At 46.6% G+C, this 19,980-nt stretch overlaps 1 protein-coding gene across 1 annotated transcript in view; it reads left to right on the forward strand.

Moving 5' to 3' along the window:
* LOC311318660 (glutamate receptor 1-like) overlaps nucleotides 1–19,980 on the forward strand; it is a gene marked incomplete at both ends in the record, with an annotated part of 91,424 nt that overhangs the window by 28,959 nt on the left and 42,485 nt on the right. The window contains 7 exons of the mRNA XM_084450053.1: nucleotides 7,862–8,046; nucleotides 9,102–9,155; nucleotides 11,438–11,596; nucleotides 12,137–12,304; nucleotides 12,502–12,606; nucleotides 12,898–13,005; nucleotides 15,414–15,620. Of these exons, the coding sequence (XP_084306179.1) occupies nucleotides 7,862–8,046; nucleotides 9,102–9,155; nucleotides 11,438–11,596; nucleotides 12,137–12,304; nucleotides 12,502–12,606; nucleotides 12,898–13,005; nucleotides 15,414–15,620 (986 nt within the window). The remainder of the gene's footprint in view (nucleotides 1–7,861; nucleotides 8,047–9,101; nucleotides 9,156–11,437; nucleotides 11,597–12,136; nucleotides 12,305–12,501; nucleotides 12,607–12,897; nucleotides 13,006–15,413; nucleotides 15,621–19,980) is intronic.

The raw sequence follows: 19,980 nt of genomic DNA on the forward strand, positions 1-19,980 counted from the left end.
ATTTCTAATGAAGATGTTCTTCTAGCTCTTAGAAGCATTGATCCAAAAAAGTCAGCTGGACCAGACAATCTAGATCCTTGTCCTTTTAAGACTGGAGCTAGTATTATAACTATTATGTTATAACTATTATAACACATCTTTAAAGGTGCTCTGTTCGATTTACTGCACTTTTTGTAAAAAAATAAAATAAAAATAAAAAATCCTATATATGCAATACATAGGTCCAGGGGAGTCATAACTATCTATACAGAAAATATAGCCAACAGTGTAGTGCCTGTGGAGGAAATGCAGAATTTCTTTTTATTATGAGCGAAGCCGGCCCGGCGCTGAGCTCAACCCCCTGACGGCTCCGTACAGTATCTAAGAGAGGGGCAGCGTCATCTTGATTGACGTTTGAGACGTCCGTTGCTAAATATGGCTGAGAGAACTTATACTCCGGGAGCAAAGACACCACGGTCTTCGGCTAAAAAAGAGTCAGACAAAAGAAGATCACGTACACAAATAAATATTGGACTGGCTTTTACTATCTGGAGAGAGGTTGGAGTTACTTTGGTTGGAGTTACTTTAGGCATCAAAAGCGACTTGGATCTCGCCTTTCTTTTTGGAAAAACGTGTCCATGCATTTATCTTCAGCAGACTCGACTACTGTAACGGCATGTATACAGGTCTCTCTAAAAAATCGACCAGACAGCTGCAGCTGATTCAGAACGCTGCTGCTCGAGTCCTCACTAAGACTAAGAAAGTGGAGCATATCACACCAGTTCCAAGGTCTTTACACTGGCTTCCTGTCTGTCAAATAATTGACTTTAAAATACTGCTGTTGGTTTACAAAGCACTGAATGGTCTAGGGCCAAAATATATTTCTGATCTGCTCATATGCTATGAACCATCCAGACCCCTCAGGTCGTCTGGCACAGGTCTGTTTCTGTCCCCAGAGTTAAAACAAAACATGGAGAAGCAGCGTTCAGTTTTTATGCCCCACATATCTGGAACAAACTTCCAGAAAACTGCAGGTCTGCTGCAACTCTTGGTTCTTTTAAAACAAGCCTGAAGACTTTTCTTTTTGCCACTGCTTTCTAAGAGGAGTTATGTTTATCTGTATACTGCACTGTAACTTTTATTCCTGTATTCTATTTGTCCTGCTTTTGTTTTAAATGTCTATAATGACTTGCTTTTTGTTTTAATGCTTTTAATTTGTCCTGCTTTTTGTTTTAAATGTCTATAATGTCTTGCTTTTTGTATTAATGCTTTTAATGTCTCATGTAAAGCACCTTGAACTGCCCTGTGGCTGAAATGTGCTATACAAATAAACTTGCCTTGCCTTGCCTTTCTTCTCCTCGACGCATAAGTAGCTAAATTCAGGTTCATAAGCAGCCAGCCTAGTCCCCCTAAAATGTTAGCTACCATGTATTTCTGTATTATACCGACTAACATGGTGTAGGCATACACTAACATACATGGATACAGTTCCAGCAAGCTAACTAGATACCAAATGTTGAATGTCTAAATGTAATTGGCTGATTTAGCCATGTGTTTGCGTAACATAAGCCATGTATTTAGCTGATAAATCAGGAACAATGGGTAATTGATCGATGTCGGACCTGTTTTTCAACCGTAGTTGCAATGCTGGGCCCATTGCAGTCATGATAGAAAGCCTGTTTCAAGCTGTTTTCCTTTTTACAGCTACAGAGAGGGCCCTTTCTGTTTCAACTGACTAGTGAATATGCGGCTGGGGGGGTGGGGGTGTGAGGGTGCATATCCATATATGGAGTGAAAACGCCCACTTGTTTATATCTGATACGCTGCCCCACTGCCCCATCTAGTGGCCGGAAAAAATCGAACTGAGCACTTTTAACTTAAGTCTTCTTTCGAACACTGTACCCAAATTGTGGAAATCTCCCTCTATTTAAGGGTGGAGACCCCGCAGATGTTAACAACTATTGCCCAATTTCCAAGCTCCCTGTCCTGGCCAAAGTCCTTGAATCCCTTGTGAATTCTCAGTTGAAGGTATTCCTGACTAACAATAACATCTTGAGTACGATTCAGTCTGGATTCAGATCAGGGCATAGTACGATTACGGCAGCCATGGCAGTATCAAATGATATCTCTGCATTAGACAAAAAGCAAAGCAGTGCAGCCTTGTGTATTGATCTATCAAAAGCATTTGATTCTGTTGATCACCAGTTGTTGCTAACCAAACTCCGTAACATTGGCCTCAGTGAAAGGGCTGTTGATTGGTTCAGAAGTTATCTTGCTGAGAGAACTCAGTGTGTATATATTGAAAGCATTAAGTCAAGCTCCCTTGAGTGTGTCAGAGGTGTGCCTCAAGGTTCAGTTTTAGCGCCGGTGCTTTTTTCATTATTTATAAATGATCTGGGAGTTTGGATACAGTCTGTCAAACTGCATCTTTACACTGATAATACAGTGGTGTGTTCTTGTGTTCCCTCTCTGGTGCAGGCTATGAAAGAACTTCAGACCGCCTTTCAGTCACTGCAATCATCCCTACATGAATTGAAATTGGTCTTAAATGCCAAAAAGACTAAATTCATGACCTTCTCCAGGGCTCGTTCCCACCCAGAGTTTAGCATCCTTACATCTGACGGCAAGCACATTGAACAAGTCTCCTCCTATACATATCTTGGGATTTGGTTGGATGACAAACTGTCTTACAGCACTCAGGTCCTGGCTAGTGATTGTAGGCTAGGTCGAAAAGGTACGTCTTGAGATCTTGAGAACCAAGACAGCCCCTCAACACCCAGCGCCTTCAGCATTTCTGGACGGATCTCATCAGTCCCTGGGGCTTTGCCACTGTGGAGTTGTTTGACTACCTCAGTGACCTCCTCCAGGGAAATTGACGATAACCCCCCATCATCTTCCGGCTCTGCCTCGATCGTAGAGGGTGGATTAGTCGGGTTCAGGAGTTCCTCTAAGTTTCCCTTCCTGAGGTGTCTGATGGTCTTCCAGAAATACTTTGGTGCCGACCGAAAGTCCTTCTCCATGGTTTCTCTGAACTCCTCCCACACCCACTGCTTTGCCTTGGTAACGGCCGCAGCTTCAGCAATGGAGGATTTGAACACTGACCACTCATGCTTGATGTACCCAACCTCGACAGGGATGCCTGAGAAGCTCCGCCGGAGGTGGCAATTGAAATCTCTCCGGACAGGCTGTTCCACCAGACGTTCCCAGTTCACCCTCACTACACGCATGGGTTTTCCAGGTCTGTCCAGAAGCTTCCCCCGCCATCGAAACCAGCTAACCACCAGATGGTGATCAGTGGACAGCTCTGCCCCTCTCTTTACCCGAGTGTCCAAAACACATGGCCTCAGATCAGATGATACGATAACAAAATCGATCATCAACCTTCGGCCTGAAGTGTTCTGATGCCAGGTGTACTTGTGGGCATCCTTGTGTTCGAACATGGTGTTGGTTATGGACAAACCGTGACTAGCACAGAAGTCCAACAACAAAACACTCGGGTTCAGATCGTGGTGGCCATGCCTCCCAATCACGCCCCTCCAAGTTTCTCCATCATTGCCCACGTGTGCATTGAAGTCCCCCAATAGGACAGTGGAGTTCCCTGCAGGAGCTCCAAATAGGACTTCACTTAGGGTCTGCAGGAAGGCCGAGTACTCCAAACTGCTGTTCGGTGCACCCCCCCCCCCCCCCACAGTCCTAAGGCGCAGGGAGGCGACCCTCTTGTCCACTGGGGTGAACTCCAGCACAGAGGCACTCAGCTGGGGGCTAGCTAGTATAGCCACACCTGCCTTACGCCTCATACCATGAGCAACTACGGAGAAGAACAGAGTCCAACCCCTATCCAGGAGTTTGGTTCCGGCGCCGGTGCTGTGCGTGTAGGTTAGCCCCACCAGGTTTAATTGGCATCACTCCACCTCCCTCACAAGCTCCGGCTCCTTGCCCCCCAGCGATGTCACGTTCCATGTCCCCAGAGCCAGCCTTTGCCGCCCGGGTCCAGTCCGTCAGTGCCCAACGCTTTCACTGCCACCTAGTTGGCAGCGCACCCGACACCGACAGTTCCTCCCGCGGGTGGTGGGTCCACGGGACGGACGAGATGGAGACATTGTTCCCACATTGCTCTTTTGAGCTGGGCCCGGCCAGGCTCCGTGAAAAGTCCGGCCACCAGGCGCTCGCATATGGGCCCTCCGTCCGGGCCTGGCTCCAGACGGGGGTGCCGGGCTTCCACCAGGCTGGGTATCTCTCTCTCTTTGGTGTTCTTCCATCAGGGTTTTTCTGCTGGTTAAGGGCTGTGGGGCGCAAACTCCTCACAGCCCTGCTCTGGCCGTTTTGGGCTTGGGTTCTCATCCTGTATTACATAACCAGGAGGGTATTGGTTCTCATCCTGTATTACGTGACCAGGAGGGTTTGGGTTCTCGTCCTACTTGTATTTTACATAACCAGGAGGGTGTGGGTTCTCATCCTGTATTACATAACCAGGAGGGTTTGGGTTCTTGTCCTACTTGTGTAAGATAGCCAGTAGGTTGTGGGTTCTCATCCTACTTGGATTACATAACCAGGGGGGTGTGGGGTCTCATCCTGTATTACAAAACCAGGAGGGTTTGGGTTCTCATCCTACCTGTATCTATCCGAGCTGTACCGGACCTGTATATACTAAGAAGCCTCTTAAGAAGCCTTTTTTTTCCTCAGTGCGACACGAGTATTTTTAGCAACAATATGCATCACTAATGTTTATGCAAATTAGAGGAAAGAGGGAGAGAGATTAGTGTGCCTATATTTATAATTTCTCCTCAGTCTGTGCAGACCAGGTGTCACTTCCCTCGCCTGCTCAGGATGAGGCTGCAGCTCTGTGAGGTGCTGCTGCTCTGTGAGGAGATTATAATGAGTTCCTGTGCTGCCTGCCTCAGCTGCTGGTTGATCCACAGTCAACACTGACACACTGGGTCAGAGAAAGAGAGAGAGTGGGGGAGAGAGAGAGAGAGAGAGGGATGGGGAGGAGAGAGAGGCCATACCAAAACTGAAGAAATCACAACAGCTGTTACCTTATCATGTTATCAGTTACAGGCGTAGAGGATACGTGTCATACAGTAAACTTTCTGTTTCTCTCTCTCTGTCCTTCTCTCTCTCTCTACCTCTGTTGCTGTCTCTCTCTCTCGCTCTCTCTCTCAGTATGTTTGACTCTGAAATAACAGAATAGAAAGAATTGCTGACTTAAAAGCTGTGCCCAGGATGATGAGTGGTTGTGTGCAGTGGAAGCAGTGGCAGCTTCAATACAAACCCTGTCTGGGTCACAGCCTGTTGTAGTGCTGCTGCATCGAAGCACTGACAGGAGTGCCTACTGCTGATAGAGAGAGAGTGTGTGTGTGTGTGTGTGTGTGTGTGTGTGTGTGTGTGTGTGTGTGTGTGTGTGTGTGTGTGTGTGTGTGTGTGTGTGTGTGGAGTGTGGAGTGTGTGTGTGTTCAGCTGTACTGATCAGAAAAGAAGCTTTGATGGTTGTTGGTCCAGGGCCTGGAAGTTTAGTTAGAATGATGAAGCCTTTGATGTCAGTATTTCGCTGACTGCTGCTGTGCACACACTCATTCTTACAACCACAGAAACATACACACACACACACACACAGACACACTTGGACAAACCGGATCATAAAGACTGTTGACTGTCATCCTTGTTTCTACTAAAGGCTGACCAGAGAGACCGAGAGAGAAAGAGACAGAGCTAGACGGGGACAAAGAGAGAGACAAAGAGAGATAAAGACAGATAAAAAGAAAGAGACAAAGGGAGACAGAGAGAGTGTGTGTGTGTGTGTGTGTGTGAGAGAGAGAGAGAGGGGGGGGGGGTACGCCGAGGTATACAAGAGCGAGAACTGTTGATGTTCATAAGAGAATGTGTAGGTCTGTATGCGTGTGTGTGTGTGTGTACGTGTTGGTCTGTGTGTGCGAGGGCGTTCATGCTCTTTGACTATATGTCTGAGTGTGTGACTGTGTGTGTGTGTGTGTGTGTGTGTGTGTGTGTGTGGGAGTATTGGTTTACTGTTGAGAGCCTGTGTCAGTCATGGATTGCAGAAGTGACATTAATGCACACGGATCAATCACAGGCTCAACTCGGCACCAAGTACAGTTTATCAAAGGGAAGTGTGTGTGTGTGTCACTGAAAAAGTTCTCCACTTCACACACCCTGTGATCACCACAGAGTTTGCAGAACGTCTGGAGATTGAAAGACTTCAAACGCGTCTCTCTCTCTCTTTCTCTCTTTCTCTCTCCCTCTCTCTTTCTCTCTCTCTCTCTCCCTCTCTCTTTCTCTCTCTCTCTCTCTCTCTCTCTCTCTCCTTCTCTCCCTTCTTCCGCTGTAGAATGTTGCAGCGTTGAAAAGGAGAGGAGCCATTTGAAATGCTAAGTTCTGGGGTCTTTCACTCCCGGAGGTCCTTTGGGAGATGAGCTATGAAGCAGCACATTGACTCCTTTGGCTGAGGAGAAAAGTACACACACACACACCAAAAAAAAATACACACACACACAAACAACCACACACTCAAACATGCACAAACACACACACAAGCACATACACACACACACACACACACACAAAGACCGACTTTATGGAGAACTGGACACACACCTACCTACAGACTTGCAACATATACCTACTGACTGGAAAAATAAATACTTCAGGACACACACACACTTACCTACCTACTGGCTGTTCAGGACACACACACATACCTACCTACTGGCTGTTGACTAAATAGCTACGTAGGTCTTCAGACTGTCCTACATACAGTACAAGGGCCTGACTGTGGGGAGTTGAACCCATGTCTGTGTAACAGAGGTGGTCCGGAAACACACTCGTGGTGGTAAAGCTCTGAGATAAGAAGCTAACATGGTGACTTTTCACAATCGTTTATTTCTAGGTTTGTTATACACTGACACACAGCACACATGCAATGGGTGGCGACACAGAGCACACACACACACACATGCTGAAGCGGTCGGCGATTAAATTTGTCCTCCGCATTTTTCCCATCCAAGCTATCCTCCTCCAGGGGTAGCCAGGAGCAGTGGGAAGTCCAGGTTCTGGTCAGGGACAGGATTGGAGAGCATCTGTTGTTCTGCATGTTTTTTATATTGGGGTTCTATGTGGAGGGAACCTGAGTGAGCACGGGGAGAACATGCAGACTCCACACAAAGGCCCGGCGGGAATCGAACACAGGACCTTCTTGCTGTGAGGCGATGGTGTAACGCACCAGTGTAACACACCTGCTTCATGTGCTACTGCTCGTGTATGTGTGTGGTAGACCAGTTCATCTGACAACAATGACCACCTCCTCTGTGTGTGTGTGTGTGTGTGTGTGTGTGTGTGTGTGTGTGTGTGTGTGTGTGCGTGCGTGAGTCTGTGTGTGTGGGCGTGTCCGTGTGTGTGTGTGTGTGTGTGTGTGTGCGAGTCTGTGTGGGCGTGTGTGTGTGTGTGTGCGTGCGTGTGTGTGTGTGTGTGCGAGTCTGTGTGTGGGCGTGTCCGTGTGTGTGTGTGTGTGTGTGCGCGAGTCTGTGTGTGTGTGGGCGTGTCCGTGTGTGTGTGTGTGTGCGCGAGTCTGTGTGTGTGTGGGTGTGTCCGTGTGTGTGTGCGAGTCTGTGTGTGTGTGGGCGTGTCCGTGTGTGTGCGAGTCTGTGTGTGTGTGTGTGTGTGAGTCTGTGTGGGCGTGTCCGTGTGTGTGTGTGGGCGTGTGTGTGTGTGTGTGTGTGTGTGTGCGAGTCTGTGTGTGTGTGTGAGTATGTGTGTTTGAGTCTGTGTGGGCGTGTCCGTGTGTGTGTGGGCGTGTCCGTGTGTGTGTGGGCGTGTCCGTCCGTGTGTGTGTGGGCGTGTCCGTGTGTGTGTGTGTGTGCGTGCGGCGCAGGTCTGACAGTGCTGCAGAGGATCCTGGACACAGCGGCGGAGAAGACGTGGCAGGTGATGTCGGTGAACCTGGACACCCTGACGGAGTCGGCCTTCCTCAGCATCATCCAGGACCTGGACAAGAAGAAGGAGTACCACATCATACTGGACTGTGAGCTGGAGAGACTCAACTCCATACTCAACCTGGTAAACACTATTACTGTACTATTACTAATACTGATGATGATGATGATGGAGTACCACATCATATCGGACTGTGAGCTGGAGAGACTCAAATTCATACTCAACTTGGTAAAAAAAAAAAATTATGTTGGTAATGGAGATGGTGATAATGATGGTGATGGGGGTGATGATGACGATGATGATGATGATGGTGATGATGGTGGAGATGATGACGATGGTGATGATGGTGGAGATGATGGTGATGATGGTGGAGATGATGACGATGATGGTGATGGTGATGATGGTGGAGATGATGACGATGATGGCGATGATGATGATGATGGTGATGATGGTGATGATGATGATGATGGTTGAGATGATGACGATGATGGTGATGATGATGGTGGTGGTGGTGTTGATGATGATGACGATGATGATGGTGGAGATGATGTTGGTGATGATGATGATGGTGTGGAGGGTGAGGAGGAGGACTAGGGTAAGGATGAGGATGATGATGTTTAGAGATGAAGGAACAGCACATTAAGCAACCTGGTAAATGATGATGTAGATGATGATGATGATGATCGAGTTAATGATGATGATGAGTCAGGTCTATTAACCCCGTGTCTGGCTCCGCCTCCTCAGCGGGCTGCGTTCAGGGCTGTCGGGAGGCAGGTGTGTGTTAACTAGCCGCTCTGATGCAGAGTGCTGCACATGTAGTCATTAGAGCTCCCATTACAACGCTGGTGCTGACAGATGCCAGATCCTCTCCTCCTCCTCCTCCTCCTGCTCTTCTTCTCCTTTACTCCTTGCCCCCTCCTCTCCCTCCTCCTCCTCTCTTCCCTCTCCTCCAGATGTCTTTCTGCTGAGCCCAGATATTCTAGTCCAGCTGAGACGACAGAAGATGAGCAATTAATTCCTCAAAGGGGTGACCAATTAGTGTGTATCAGGAAGGAGGGGATTAGTGTGCTGCATCCGACCACATCTGGAATGAAAAATGACTTTATCATTATGAAAACGTGAGGCGGGACTCATAATAGGAACACCATTTCCCCTTCTCTGTGTCTCTCTTCCTCCAGATCGCTGCCCAGAAGAAGAACCTCAAAAACTATCACTACATACTGGCTAATCTGGTGAGTGTATGTGTGTGTGTGTGGGGGGGGGGGGGGGGAGGGGGGGGGGGGTTCTTCTAACCTGTGGCGCCACATGCAGTATGATGTCACATTAATTGTGTAACGGCTTTTTTGTATTTTATTTTCCTTTTAGCCTTTTGGAATTGCATTCCTGCAAGGCAATGACGTGCAAAACAACAAGAGTTAGAGATATATGAATGGCATGTAGTTTTCCCCAGTAGAAAGAGCTGGTGTGAACACCAACGACCTCCTCACCCCCCCAGACGGGCCAGAGCGCAGTCCTTTGATCTTCCACAACATAGGGGGCCGATTGTTTGGACTAATCAATACTGGCATTGTTCCATCTACTGGCACCTCTTTATCTTCTCTGGCTGTGTGTGTGTGTGTGTGTGTGTGTGTGTGTGTGTGTGTGTGTGTAGGTGTGTGTGCGTGTGTGTGTGTGTGTGTGTGTGTGTGTGTGTGTGTGTGTGCGTGCGTGTGTGTAGGGGTGTGTGTGTGTGTGTGTGTGTGTGTGTGTGTAGGTGTGTGTGTGTGCGTGCGTGCGTGCGTGCGTGCGTGCGTGTGTGTGTGTGTGTGTGTGTGAGAGTGAGTGAGTGAGTGAGTGTTCTCTGTACAGTATGTATGTGTGTGTGTGTGCCTGCTTGTCTATACTGATTACCCGCTGAGCAAGTGAATTAGAATCTCTTCCCCTCAAGGCATAGCTGGCCTTCCTGCTTCAGAGCCTGAGAGAGAGAGAGAGAAAGAGAGAGAGAGAGAGAGAGAGAGAGAGTCTTATAGGCTTCTATTTATGTTCTGTTGATGTTAGTGTTCTGTGAAGCAGGACTTACTATTCTATTATTAATGGACTCCATTCATCTCCTCATGTTTTTATTCATTGACCTCCACTACGTGTGCTTTATCACGCCTGGTTTCTTTAATTGAAATTATAAATGCTATGAAGCCAAGTCAGGTTCAGTAGTGATTTTGTGAGCTCAGCAGAAGCTGTCAAAGGGAACTCCGACAGAGGCCTGAAGTTATCCCTCACCCCTGAGGTGGCAACCTAGCATTAGCCTCGCTCCCCAGAGATTTGTATCTGGTGAAGTTAGCGTACTGCCGCTAACCTCGGTCTCTGGTGGATTGTACGGTTAGCCTAGCATTCCCCCAAAGGTTTGTATCTGGCATCCTAGCCATAACGTTAGCCTAACATTAGCCTCAGTCCCTAGAGGTTTGTGTCTGGCTCCGTTAGCCTGGACCTTTCTCATTAATTTAGTTATCGTCTGAATGAAGAGGGCCTTGTTTGCAGGGTTCTTCATAACCCTGAGCACAGAAGGAAGCTGATTGGTAGAGTTAGCTGGAGGTGGAAAGTCAGTAATGCAGGCAACAGTATTAAAAGTTGTCCACAGTCCTAGTGACCGTAGAAACTATCTCCACCACTCATCATTATGCTGTGAGAAGTCAGAGGATTGTTTCATATCTAATTGGATTCATAAAAATAAAAAAGCAATTGTACAAGTAGGGGTTCTTGGTGTATAATTGGATGTTGTAATGAAGGGGTGTGCTGGGGGAGGGGGGGGGGGTCGCCGCCAGCCTTGAATAATGACGATCATTAAAGGATGCAATTCGGAGGGAGTGTTTCGGATCCCCGGGGTTCTGTGCCATCATGTGTAAGGGGGTAGCCTGAGGAAAGCACACACACACACACACACACACACACACACACACACAGAAGCTCTCAGACTCTGGAGAATCAGGTCATTAAATTAAAATAAAACCAGAATGACTCTCCTACCTGGTAGACAATCTGATGTTACAGTCAGTCAGACGGCACAATAACTTGTTGTTTTTATGTCTGGGAGTGGGAATATACTGTAATATATATGCATCATATTGCTACAGTATGCCCAGTGAATAGTTTAGGAATTATTCAATGGCTTAGACTGCAGATTATACAGTATTGTCCTACATTCTTTGCCTGATTATGCTTTGCCTATTTGAGAACCATTATGAGTCATACAAATCAATACTGTACCTGAGAAAATGCAAATGAGCTACACAAGGTAATTCTAATATTGCTTTTCCAATGGTGGGTAAATTCTCTACATAATGATTACCTCAGCTCATTGGCTTCTCAGTGAGCCTAGTCCAACAGTTAAGCAGCAGTTTGGAGGAAGCAGAACTTCCAACACTTTGAAAAGATCAGTCTACCACTGCCTAATCACCTCTCCTGTGACCCGCGATTGGCTGATGCGATTTTAGTTATGTTGGCTCCTGTGATTGGTCATATTTTTGGGATTCCAACGCAGGGCTTCCTGGATCTGAACCTCACAGACTTTCAGAAAGGTGGGGCCAACGTGACGGGCTTCCAGCTGATGAACTACACCGACCCTGGGGTCAGCGCTGCCATCCAGGAGTGGCTAGAGTTTGACAGCAAGGACCTCAAACTGCCCAAGAAGAGGCTCAAGGTACCTTACACCGTGTCCTAACTACACGCAACGCGAGCGAGCGTCAGTGACAAAATGCGTTCCATTGCTTTGTTTTCTATTGTTATGTCCTAACTGGACGCGAGCGACGCAGCGCGAAGCGGCGCAACGTTTTAACTGCCCTTTTGACGCTCGCCCTGTTCCTATTTTCCTCCTGTCGCTCGCGTTGACAGGCGTTCGTTCTTTAACTGTCTTCAGTTGGGAATGTAGACAAATGACATAACAGAACAGGAAATTTAACGGTTTCAGTTAGGACGGCAAGCATGCGATGTGGCGTTCTGTTGCTTGCGTCGCAAGCAGTTAGGACACGGTGTTAGTGTCTAATGTCTAGACTAATACCAATACAGTGGGCTTTTATGGAGCCTATAATATGTTCATATTTTTAACAAGCTCTCACACTACATGGTGTCTGTTCATACATTTCTTGGGGGTCAGTACGTTTCTAAAATGCTAGTTCCGTCTGCTCTCCTCCACTCTCTTTCCACTACCTCTTATGCTGTTGTCCCTCATCGACTGTCCCAGTACACCGGGGCTCTGACCTATGACGGGGTCAGCGTCATGGCAACCGCCTTCCAGAACCTTCGTAAGCAGCGCATCGACATCTCTCGCCGTGGCAACGCCGGGGAGTGCCTGGCCAATCCGCCGGCACCCTGGGGGCAGGGCATCGACATACAGAGAGCCCTCCAGCAGGTAGAGGGTGCTCACAACAAAGTGAAACACGTCAAACTTTTAGTCATACATGCTAGCTTTAGCTTAGCGCTACAGTTGTTGGGATAGCTAACAGTAGCTGTCAAAGCTAAGCAGGCTAGCTACCATTAGCTCTCTGCTAGCCTGGAGAACCCATTAGCCCTCAGTGCTAGCCTCGCTAACCTGTGTTTGGTCCTCAGGTGCGTTTCGAGGGCTTGACAGGTCATGTCCAGTTTGACGACCGTGGTCATCGGACCAACTACACTGTAAACGTCATGGAGCTTCGCCCCACAGGACCCATGAAGGTGAAATAACCCTCCAGTCTATTCATAACCTGACATGGTACATGGCACATTCATTACCCGACATACACTAGTACATTCATTACCCTTTATGGTACATGTTACATTCATTACCTAACATGACAATCTTAACCTGACATGGTACATTCATTACCCAACATGGTACATTCTTAACCTGACATGGTACATTAATATCCCGATATAGTACATCCATATCCCCACATCTATAACCATCCATAACCATGCATAATGCTCTATCAGATTGTGTGTGAAGTTGTGTGTGTGTGTGTACAGGTGGGTTACTGGAACGAGAAGGACGCCTACGTGAACACGGCTGTATACACTCCCGTTGTGGAGTTCTTTGGTCTGCAGAACAGGACCTACATCGTCACCACCATCCTGGTGAGTCCCTCCCTCTGTCACTGACCAATCACTGTCCTAGACAAGGGTTTTAGCTCTGTCAAATAAAATCAGAAAATTAGGATTGTGGAACTGTTAAAAACGTTTTACCACCACCACATCAGGTAGGATTTACAATCATTTTTAATTATTGTCTGCTCCAGAGAAAAAGTGCTATTCTAGTTTGCATTGGCAATATCCCACCAATATCCTACCTGGCTGCCCGTCCACTGTAGCTGTGCCATGACACCCCATCAGAGAGGACCATGTCAAATCTCCCCAACACTGGGGGAACCAGACCCTGGCTCTGTGTGTGGCGCTGCTAGCAGACCTGGCACAGAGAAGCGGGCAGGAAGAGAAGATATGTGTGTGTGTGTGTGTGTGTGTGTGTGTGTGTGTGTGTGTGTGTGTGTGTGTGTGTGTGTGTGTGTGTGTGTGTGGAAAGGGGGGGGGGGGGGGTTAGGGTTAGGTAGTGTGTGTGTGTGTGTGGGGGGGGGTGGGGGGGGGTAGAGGGCAATTGGATCTCCAACAGAGAGAGATGTGGGTGGCAGGATTCCCAGAGAGCTGCACTTCCTGGTATTTGGGTTGGTTTGACTGTTCTTTAGCCATTATCAGGGTTTCCTTATCAGAACATGGATCTGCCCTCCTAGGCAGTGACTGGTTTCCCACAGAGATCAACACTGGCTACTCTGTGCATCTAAAGCCATGTTTCCATCCACTTGTCAATCGAATTGTGTGAGGATCGCTAAAAATATGAATGCGAATAAAGCCGGTGAACGTGCGTTTCCATCTAGAGCTTTAAATCGGATAAAGCATTTATCACAAAAGACTTTTATCGAACAAGAGAAAATCCGATGAGATCGACAGTACAAACTTTTTGTTGATTTTCATGATTTTTAATCGAATTTTACTGTTTCCATAATGCATTTTTAATTCGATATAACTTAATTCGCATAAAACGTGTGGATGGAAACATGGCTTATGGCTGATGATGAGAAGTAGAGGGACAGAGAGAGGGGAGAAGAGGAGGGACGAGGGAGGGAGAGCTACCCAGTTAGTCGTCAGGCTTCAGGCAAGGCTACTATTACAGGAGTGTGTTCGGTCTGCGAACCATCTCCACCATCTCACACACACACAGCTCCTCCAGGCAACCTCTCACCCTGGTCTGGCGAGACACAAATAGCTGCTGTGTGGTTGGCTGTCAGATGTGAGTCATGAGGGTGATCTGAGACAGACAGACAGACCCCCCCCCATTACACACACACACACACACACACATATACTGGGCAGACGTCTCCTCAACATCATCTGAAGGCCAGATTATGTGAATGGAGCAGGAGAGCTGAGGAGACACAATGCTGCCTGGGCAAGGTCACACTGCTGGTATCTTTTAAAAGTAAACACATTACAGCCGCAGTATGTATATATGTATATCCCTCTGGAATATATAGGGGTGGGTCGTATGCCCACCTCCCTTGTTCTCTGTAAAGCGCATTGTGTTGCCTCTGGGTATGAAATGCGCTCTACAAATAAAGCTTTGATTGATTGATTGATTGAGTATGGAATGTCTACGCTACGAGCTAACTACGAGCTAACTACGAGGGAAAATTATGTCTACCAAGTAAAATTCCATCTGCTTCAAACTCACGGTTTGTTTGCGGGTTTGGGTACCCATAAAATGTTAGAAGAATGCCCTGTGTTGCTGATTAGTGTACAGTACATACCCATAGACAGTGATTCAATCGTTGAGAAGATCACATTTTCAGTGGTGATGATTTCTTCTCACACTACCGACCTTGATCCAGTGGACATCCCAGTGATGCGTCAAGAAAAGTGAACATCAACACAACCATCAACACAACCCACTGTCACCAGCAGACCTCCCTGAGTCCGATAGATACCCCTGTGTCTGCTGTGGATGTCGTAGCACTTAGTTAACACACACACACACACATACACACAGACATACACCAGCCCACTTCCGGCTTTAGGCCTGGGCCATAGCAAACGTGTTTTTCATATGTTGTTTTTTAGCTTCTCTTACTCTGAAAATGTAATTTAATGTAATGTATTGCTTTATAAATGTTCTTAGCCGGTAGACAAACATACTCCTGGAGCTTGCTCGATCGCCTTGTTGAGAGGGGTCAGGGAATAATTTTTACAGATCATTTATCTGGCCCCCGGGTGATTACTGTTTTTTTGCTTCCCTCTGGAATATGTAGGGGTGGGTCGTATGCCCACCTCCCTTGTTCTCTGTAAAGCACATTGTGTTGCCTCTGGGTATGAAATGCGCTATACAAATAAAGCTTTGATTGGTTGATTGATTGAACCAAACCACCCAACCGCTCCTCTCGTTTCTCTGGCTCCTCCCATTGTCTCACCTTGCTTCCTGCTTCTCTTAACCCCCCCAGGAAGCCCCCTATGTGATGCTAAAGAAGAACCACGATCAGTTTGTGGGCAACGACAAGTACGAGGGCTATTGCGTTGAGCTGGCGGCGGAGATCGCCAAGCACGTGGGCTACAGCTACCGTCTGGACGTGGTGGGCGACGGCAAGTACGGCGCCCGAGACTCGGACACCAAAATGTGGAACGGCATGGTGGGAGAGCTGGTCTACGGGGTCAGTCCATACAAACTTCCTACGTCACTTTTTATTGATTAAGAAAAGGGTGTTATAAAAAAAAAGTAAGAACAGAAGAGCCTTCTGAAAAAATGATTGAGATGAATGAATCAATGAAAAAATCTATTAAGGGCCTGTAAGACTTGAATGATGGTTCGATTAAAGCTACATGAGATATCTCGGCACTTTGCTGACCCCTCTGGTCGTGATCAAATCGGCACTGCGTTTTAAAAACCACACTTCCCACAATTCCTCACTCGCTCGCTGTAATGATGAGAAAAAATATGATAACAAACGTGCGTTGAGCAGTCTGGATTGGAAGATTGTAGCTCCTTCAATTGACTTTCTGGAAGGATGGCTTCAATGCAGGTAAATACCGGCCATCGGGACGTATTAAATCTATCTGAGACCAATTCGGTTAGAAGGCAATGCAACGTCGTGAATATCAGTGTTGCAAAAATATCGGCATGCAGTGCATTAAACCGTATGTTCATAATTAACAGGAGATATGATTATGTGTAGGCTGGTGGGTTATGCACAACTGGATTACACCTGCTTTTCAAAACATTTCACAGCAAGACGTGCGCTTTACCCCGCAGTTTTCATACATACAACAGAATATGAATCGGTCTCTCCTTGCACATCTCCACCTTGTTGTGTGCATGTTCACACCCACCTTGAATGCATATGCATGAGTAGGAAAGCGCAACTTGCCCTTCTGTGGTCCTGGGCCGGGCAGAATGCGGTTTGACCCATGTTCTGTCTGTGTGTACTACATACCATGCCATGTTGTCAGGCGCACTTTGCGCTGAAATAACGTCAAAAACAAGCACTAAAATATTAATACATCTGCCCCATGGCCTCCTGTGTATACGCTGGGCCTGGTGCAGGGTGAATGAGTGTCTCTGGAAATCACCCCTACCTGTCACTGACACAAGGCCACAAAGCTGTATTTACGCTCCCCAACACTCTGCATGTGTGAGATGGTCTGTGAGTGGGCCTCAGTGAGCATACATTTATACAGATTAGTCTTAGATAAGAACCCGTCTGTCTGATTGGGTTAGCATGCCCTGGCTTAGCGTGTCCTGGGTTAGCGTGTCCTTGGTCAGCATGTCCTGGGTTAGCGTGTCCTGGGTTTGCGGGACCTGGATAAGCGTGTCCTGGGTTTGCATATCCTGGCCAGTAATAGCCGCACGCTGGATACAGTATGTGTTACTGCAGCCAAAGGACATTGCTGTCCTCTACACTGTCCTCTACACTGTCCTCTACACTGTCCTCTATACTGTTCTCTACACTGTCCTCTACACTGTCCTCTACACTGTCCTCTATACTGTCCTCTACACTGTCCTCTACACTGTCCTCTATACTGTCCTCTACACTGTCCTCTACACTGTCCTCTATACTGTCCTCTACACTGTCCTCTATACTGTCCTCTATACTGTCCTCTACACTGTCCTCTACACTGTCCTCTACACTGTCCTCTATACTGTCCTCTACACTGTCCTCTACACTGTCCTCTATACTGTCCTCTATACTGTCCTCTACACTGTCCTCTACACTGTCCTCTATACTGTCCTCTACACAGTCCTCTATACTGTCCTCTACACTGTCCTCTACACTGTCCTCTATACTGTCCTCTACACAGTCCTTTACAGTATACTGTCTCAGCAGTACAGAGGGATAGACAGTGAGAGAGAGAGAGTGGGAGAGAGAGTGTGAGAGAGAAGGAGAGAAGGAGAGAAAGAGAGAGAGATAGTGAGATCGAGTACAGATAAGGAGATAGAGAGAACCCAGAGAGAAGGACACAGCAGGACAAAGCGAGTGCATCTCATTGTAAATAGTACCTGTAGCCTGTACATGCTACATGACAAACAAGCATCCTTTCATCTTTTCAATTGGACAGGCCTAGTTGTTACACATTGTCTCCATGTTTATATTTATGGGCGGTGCGTTGTTCATATCCTGCTAGTTTTCTTTTCGCTATAGTCTTTACTTCCAGTTGAATCTACGTTATTAACGCTTTGATAACCGCTCGATGCCTGAGAAAGGGAGCAATCACGCCTGCCCAAATGCGAAAGCTGTTTGGTCACAGACAATATAAATTACTGTTTTGTTCGTTTTCGTTATAATTTTCCTGGCAGTACAGTAAGCCAGCCTGTAATCTTCCTAGAAAGAGCTTCATTATAATTCAGAGGGTATTTGAGGCTCGGGGTGATTCCTAGTCGCTCTACATTGTATTTAGAGAGGGGGGGGGGGGGCGGGGGGCGATATGCACAACGACATCCATTATAGAACTGTCTCTTTAAATATTGTAGTTCTCTCAAGGTCTCCTGTCACAAAGCGGTTCTCTCTCTCACACACACACACACACACACACACACACACACACACACACACACACACACACACACACACCCTCAGGGCACAGGGAGAGGACAAGACACTCACACAGTCTGATCTTCACACGGTCTACTGCATCCTGTTAGTTTATACTATATCAGGGGTAGACCTACAGTATATGCTCTGCAACAGTAGACCTGCTGTACAGTATAGGCTCTGTGTGCTGATAGTTTATACTACTGTATATCAACAGTGATGTCCAGTATATGTTCTGTGTGTTGATCATTTATATTATATCACAAGTAGAGCTACAGCATGCTCTGTGTGCTGTTAGTCTATACTACATCAAGGGTAGACCTACAGTATATGCTCTGTGTGCTGATAGTCTATACTACATCAAGGGTAGACCCACAGTATATGCTCTGTGTGCTGTTAGTCTATACTACATCAAGGGTAGAGCTACAGCATGCTCTGTGTGCTGTTAGTCTATACTACATCAAGGGTAGACCTACAGCATGCTCTGTGTGCTGTTAGTCTATACTACATCAAGGGTAGACCCACAGTATATGCTCTGTGTGCTGTTAGTCTATACTACATCAAGGGTAGACCCACAGTATATGCTCTGTGTGCTGTTAGTCTATACTACATCAAGGGTAGACCTACAGCATGCTCTGTGTGCTGATAGTCTATACTACATCAAGGGTAGAGCTACAGTATATGCTCTGTGTGCTGATAGTCTATACTACATCAAGGGTAGAGCTACAGTATATGCTCTGTGTGCTGATAGTCTATACTACATCAAGGGTAGAGCTACAGTATATGCTCTGTGTGCTGTTAGTTTATACTATATGAGCAGTAGACCTACTACAGTGTTGAGGAGCAGAAGAGCAGTGAAGCAAAGATGCAGATGACTTGACTGATATGAAGGAATTTGTCTAGCTCCCAAAAAATGTTAAATTAAATAGTTTTGTTGACCACATGTTGAAGTGTCCTTTGCTATCTCTGTCTCTGAAAAATAATAATCACCAAAAGAATAATACTGTGCGCGTGATCGTTGGAGAACAGCGACGTGCACCGGATGCTAGAGGGGCAGGGGTGTGCGCAGCACATTTTTACCTTAATTAGCAAAATATATTATGTAAATTAATAAACTAAATAGGCTACTACTAGCCATGAATAGCTAGCAAACTACCTAGCTGTATATACTATGTTGCAAGTGATATTAGCCTACATTACAGTCATTTAGCTTAGCAGATGCTTTTATCCAAAGTGACTTTAATGTAGGTCAGTACTACGAAACTGCTTCTATTACAACTACTACTAAACACCCTAAAGTAAGCCAGCAATCGTATCATCACTGCTTGGTGTCACACACGCACACGCACACACACACACACACACACACACACACACACGCACATTATAGAAAACCAGCTGATGGTAACAAGCACTTAGATAGGCTGTTCATTGGTGATAACTACCTGCTATGCTTTTCTGTCACAGTAGTCACACTAGATGGGCGGCATGTAGGTTGTCACGGTAATGTTGTGAAGATGTGTATTATCTTACAACAATCCAGTAGAGTGAATGGTTAAGTCCATTAGCCTATACGGCCACTCATTATAGAACATAAGCTGATGTTAACAAGTAAATATACTTATATTAGATATATTAGATAACTGTACAGTATCTGCTAGTCTTTCCTGTCACAGTAGAGGGTGGAGGGGCTGTAGGTTGCCACTGTGATGAAGATGCATTACCCTACGGCAATCCAGTAGAATAATGAATGGTTAAGTTCAAAGCCTACAATCAAATTTGCAATGTTACTGTTTAATGATGATATTAAAGATTTTTCTATTTTCTTTAATTGGACAAAGAAAGGGGGGGGGGGAGAGAGAGAGAGAGAGAGCTGACGTTACCTAGCTAATATAAGGCTACCTTAGCTACCAACACGAAGACATTAAAACTCATGAGGGAGAGAGAAAGAGAGAGAGACTGATTCTCGCTTTAGGGCTAGTAT

This window comes from Borostomias antarcticus (assembly GCF_949987555.1).
Source record: "Borostomias antarcticus genome assembly, chromosome: 15".
Classification (NCBI taxonomy): Eukaryota; Metazoa; Chordata; class Actinopteri; order Stomiiformes; family Stomiidae; genus Borostomias; species Borostomias antarcticus.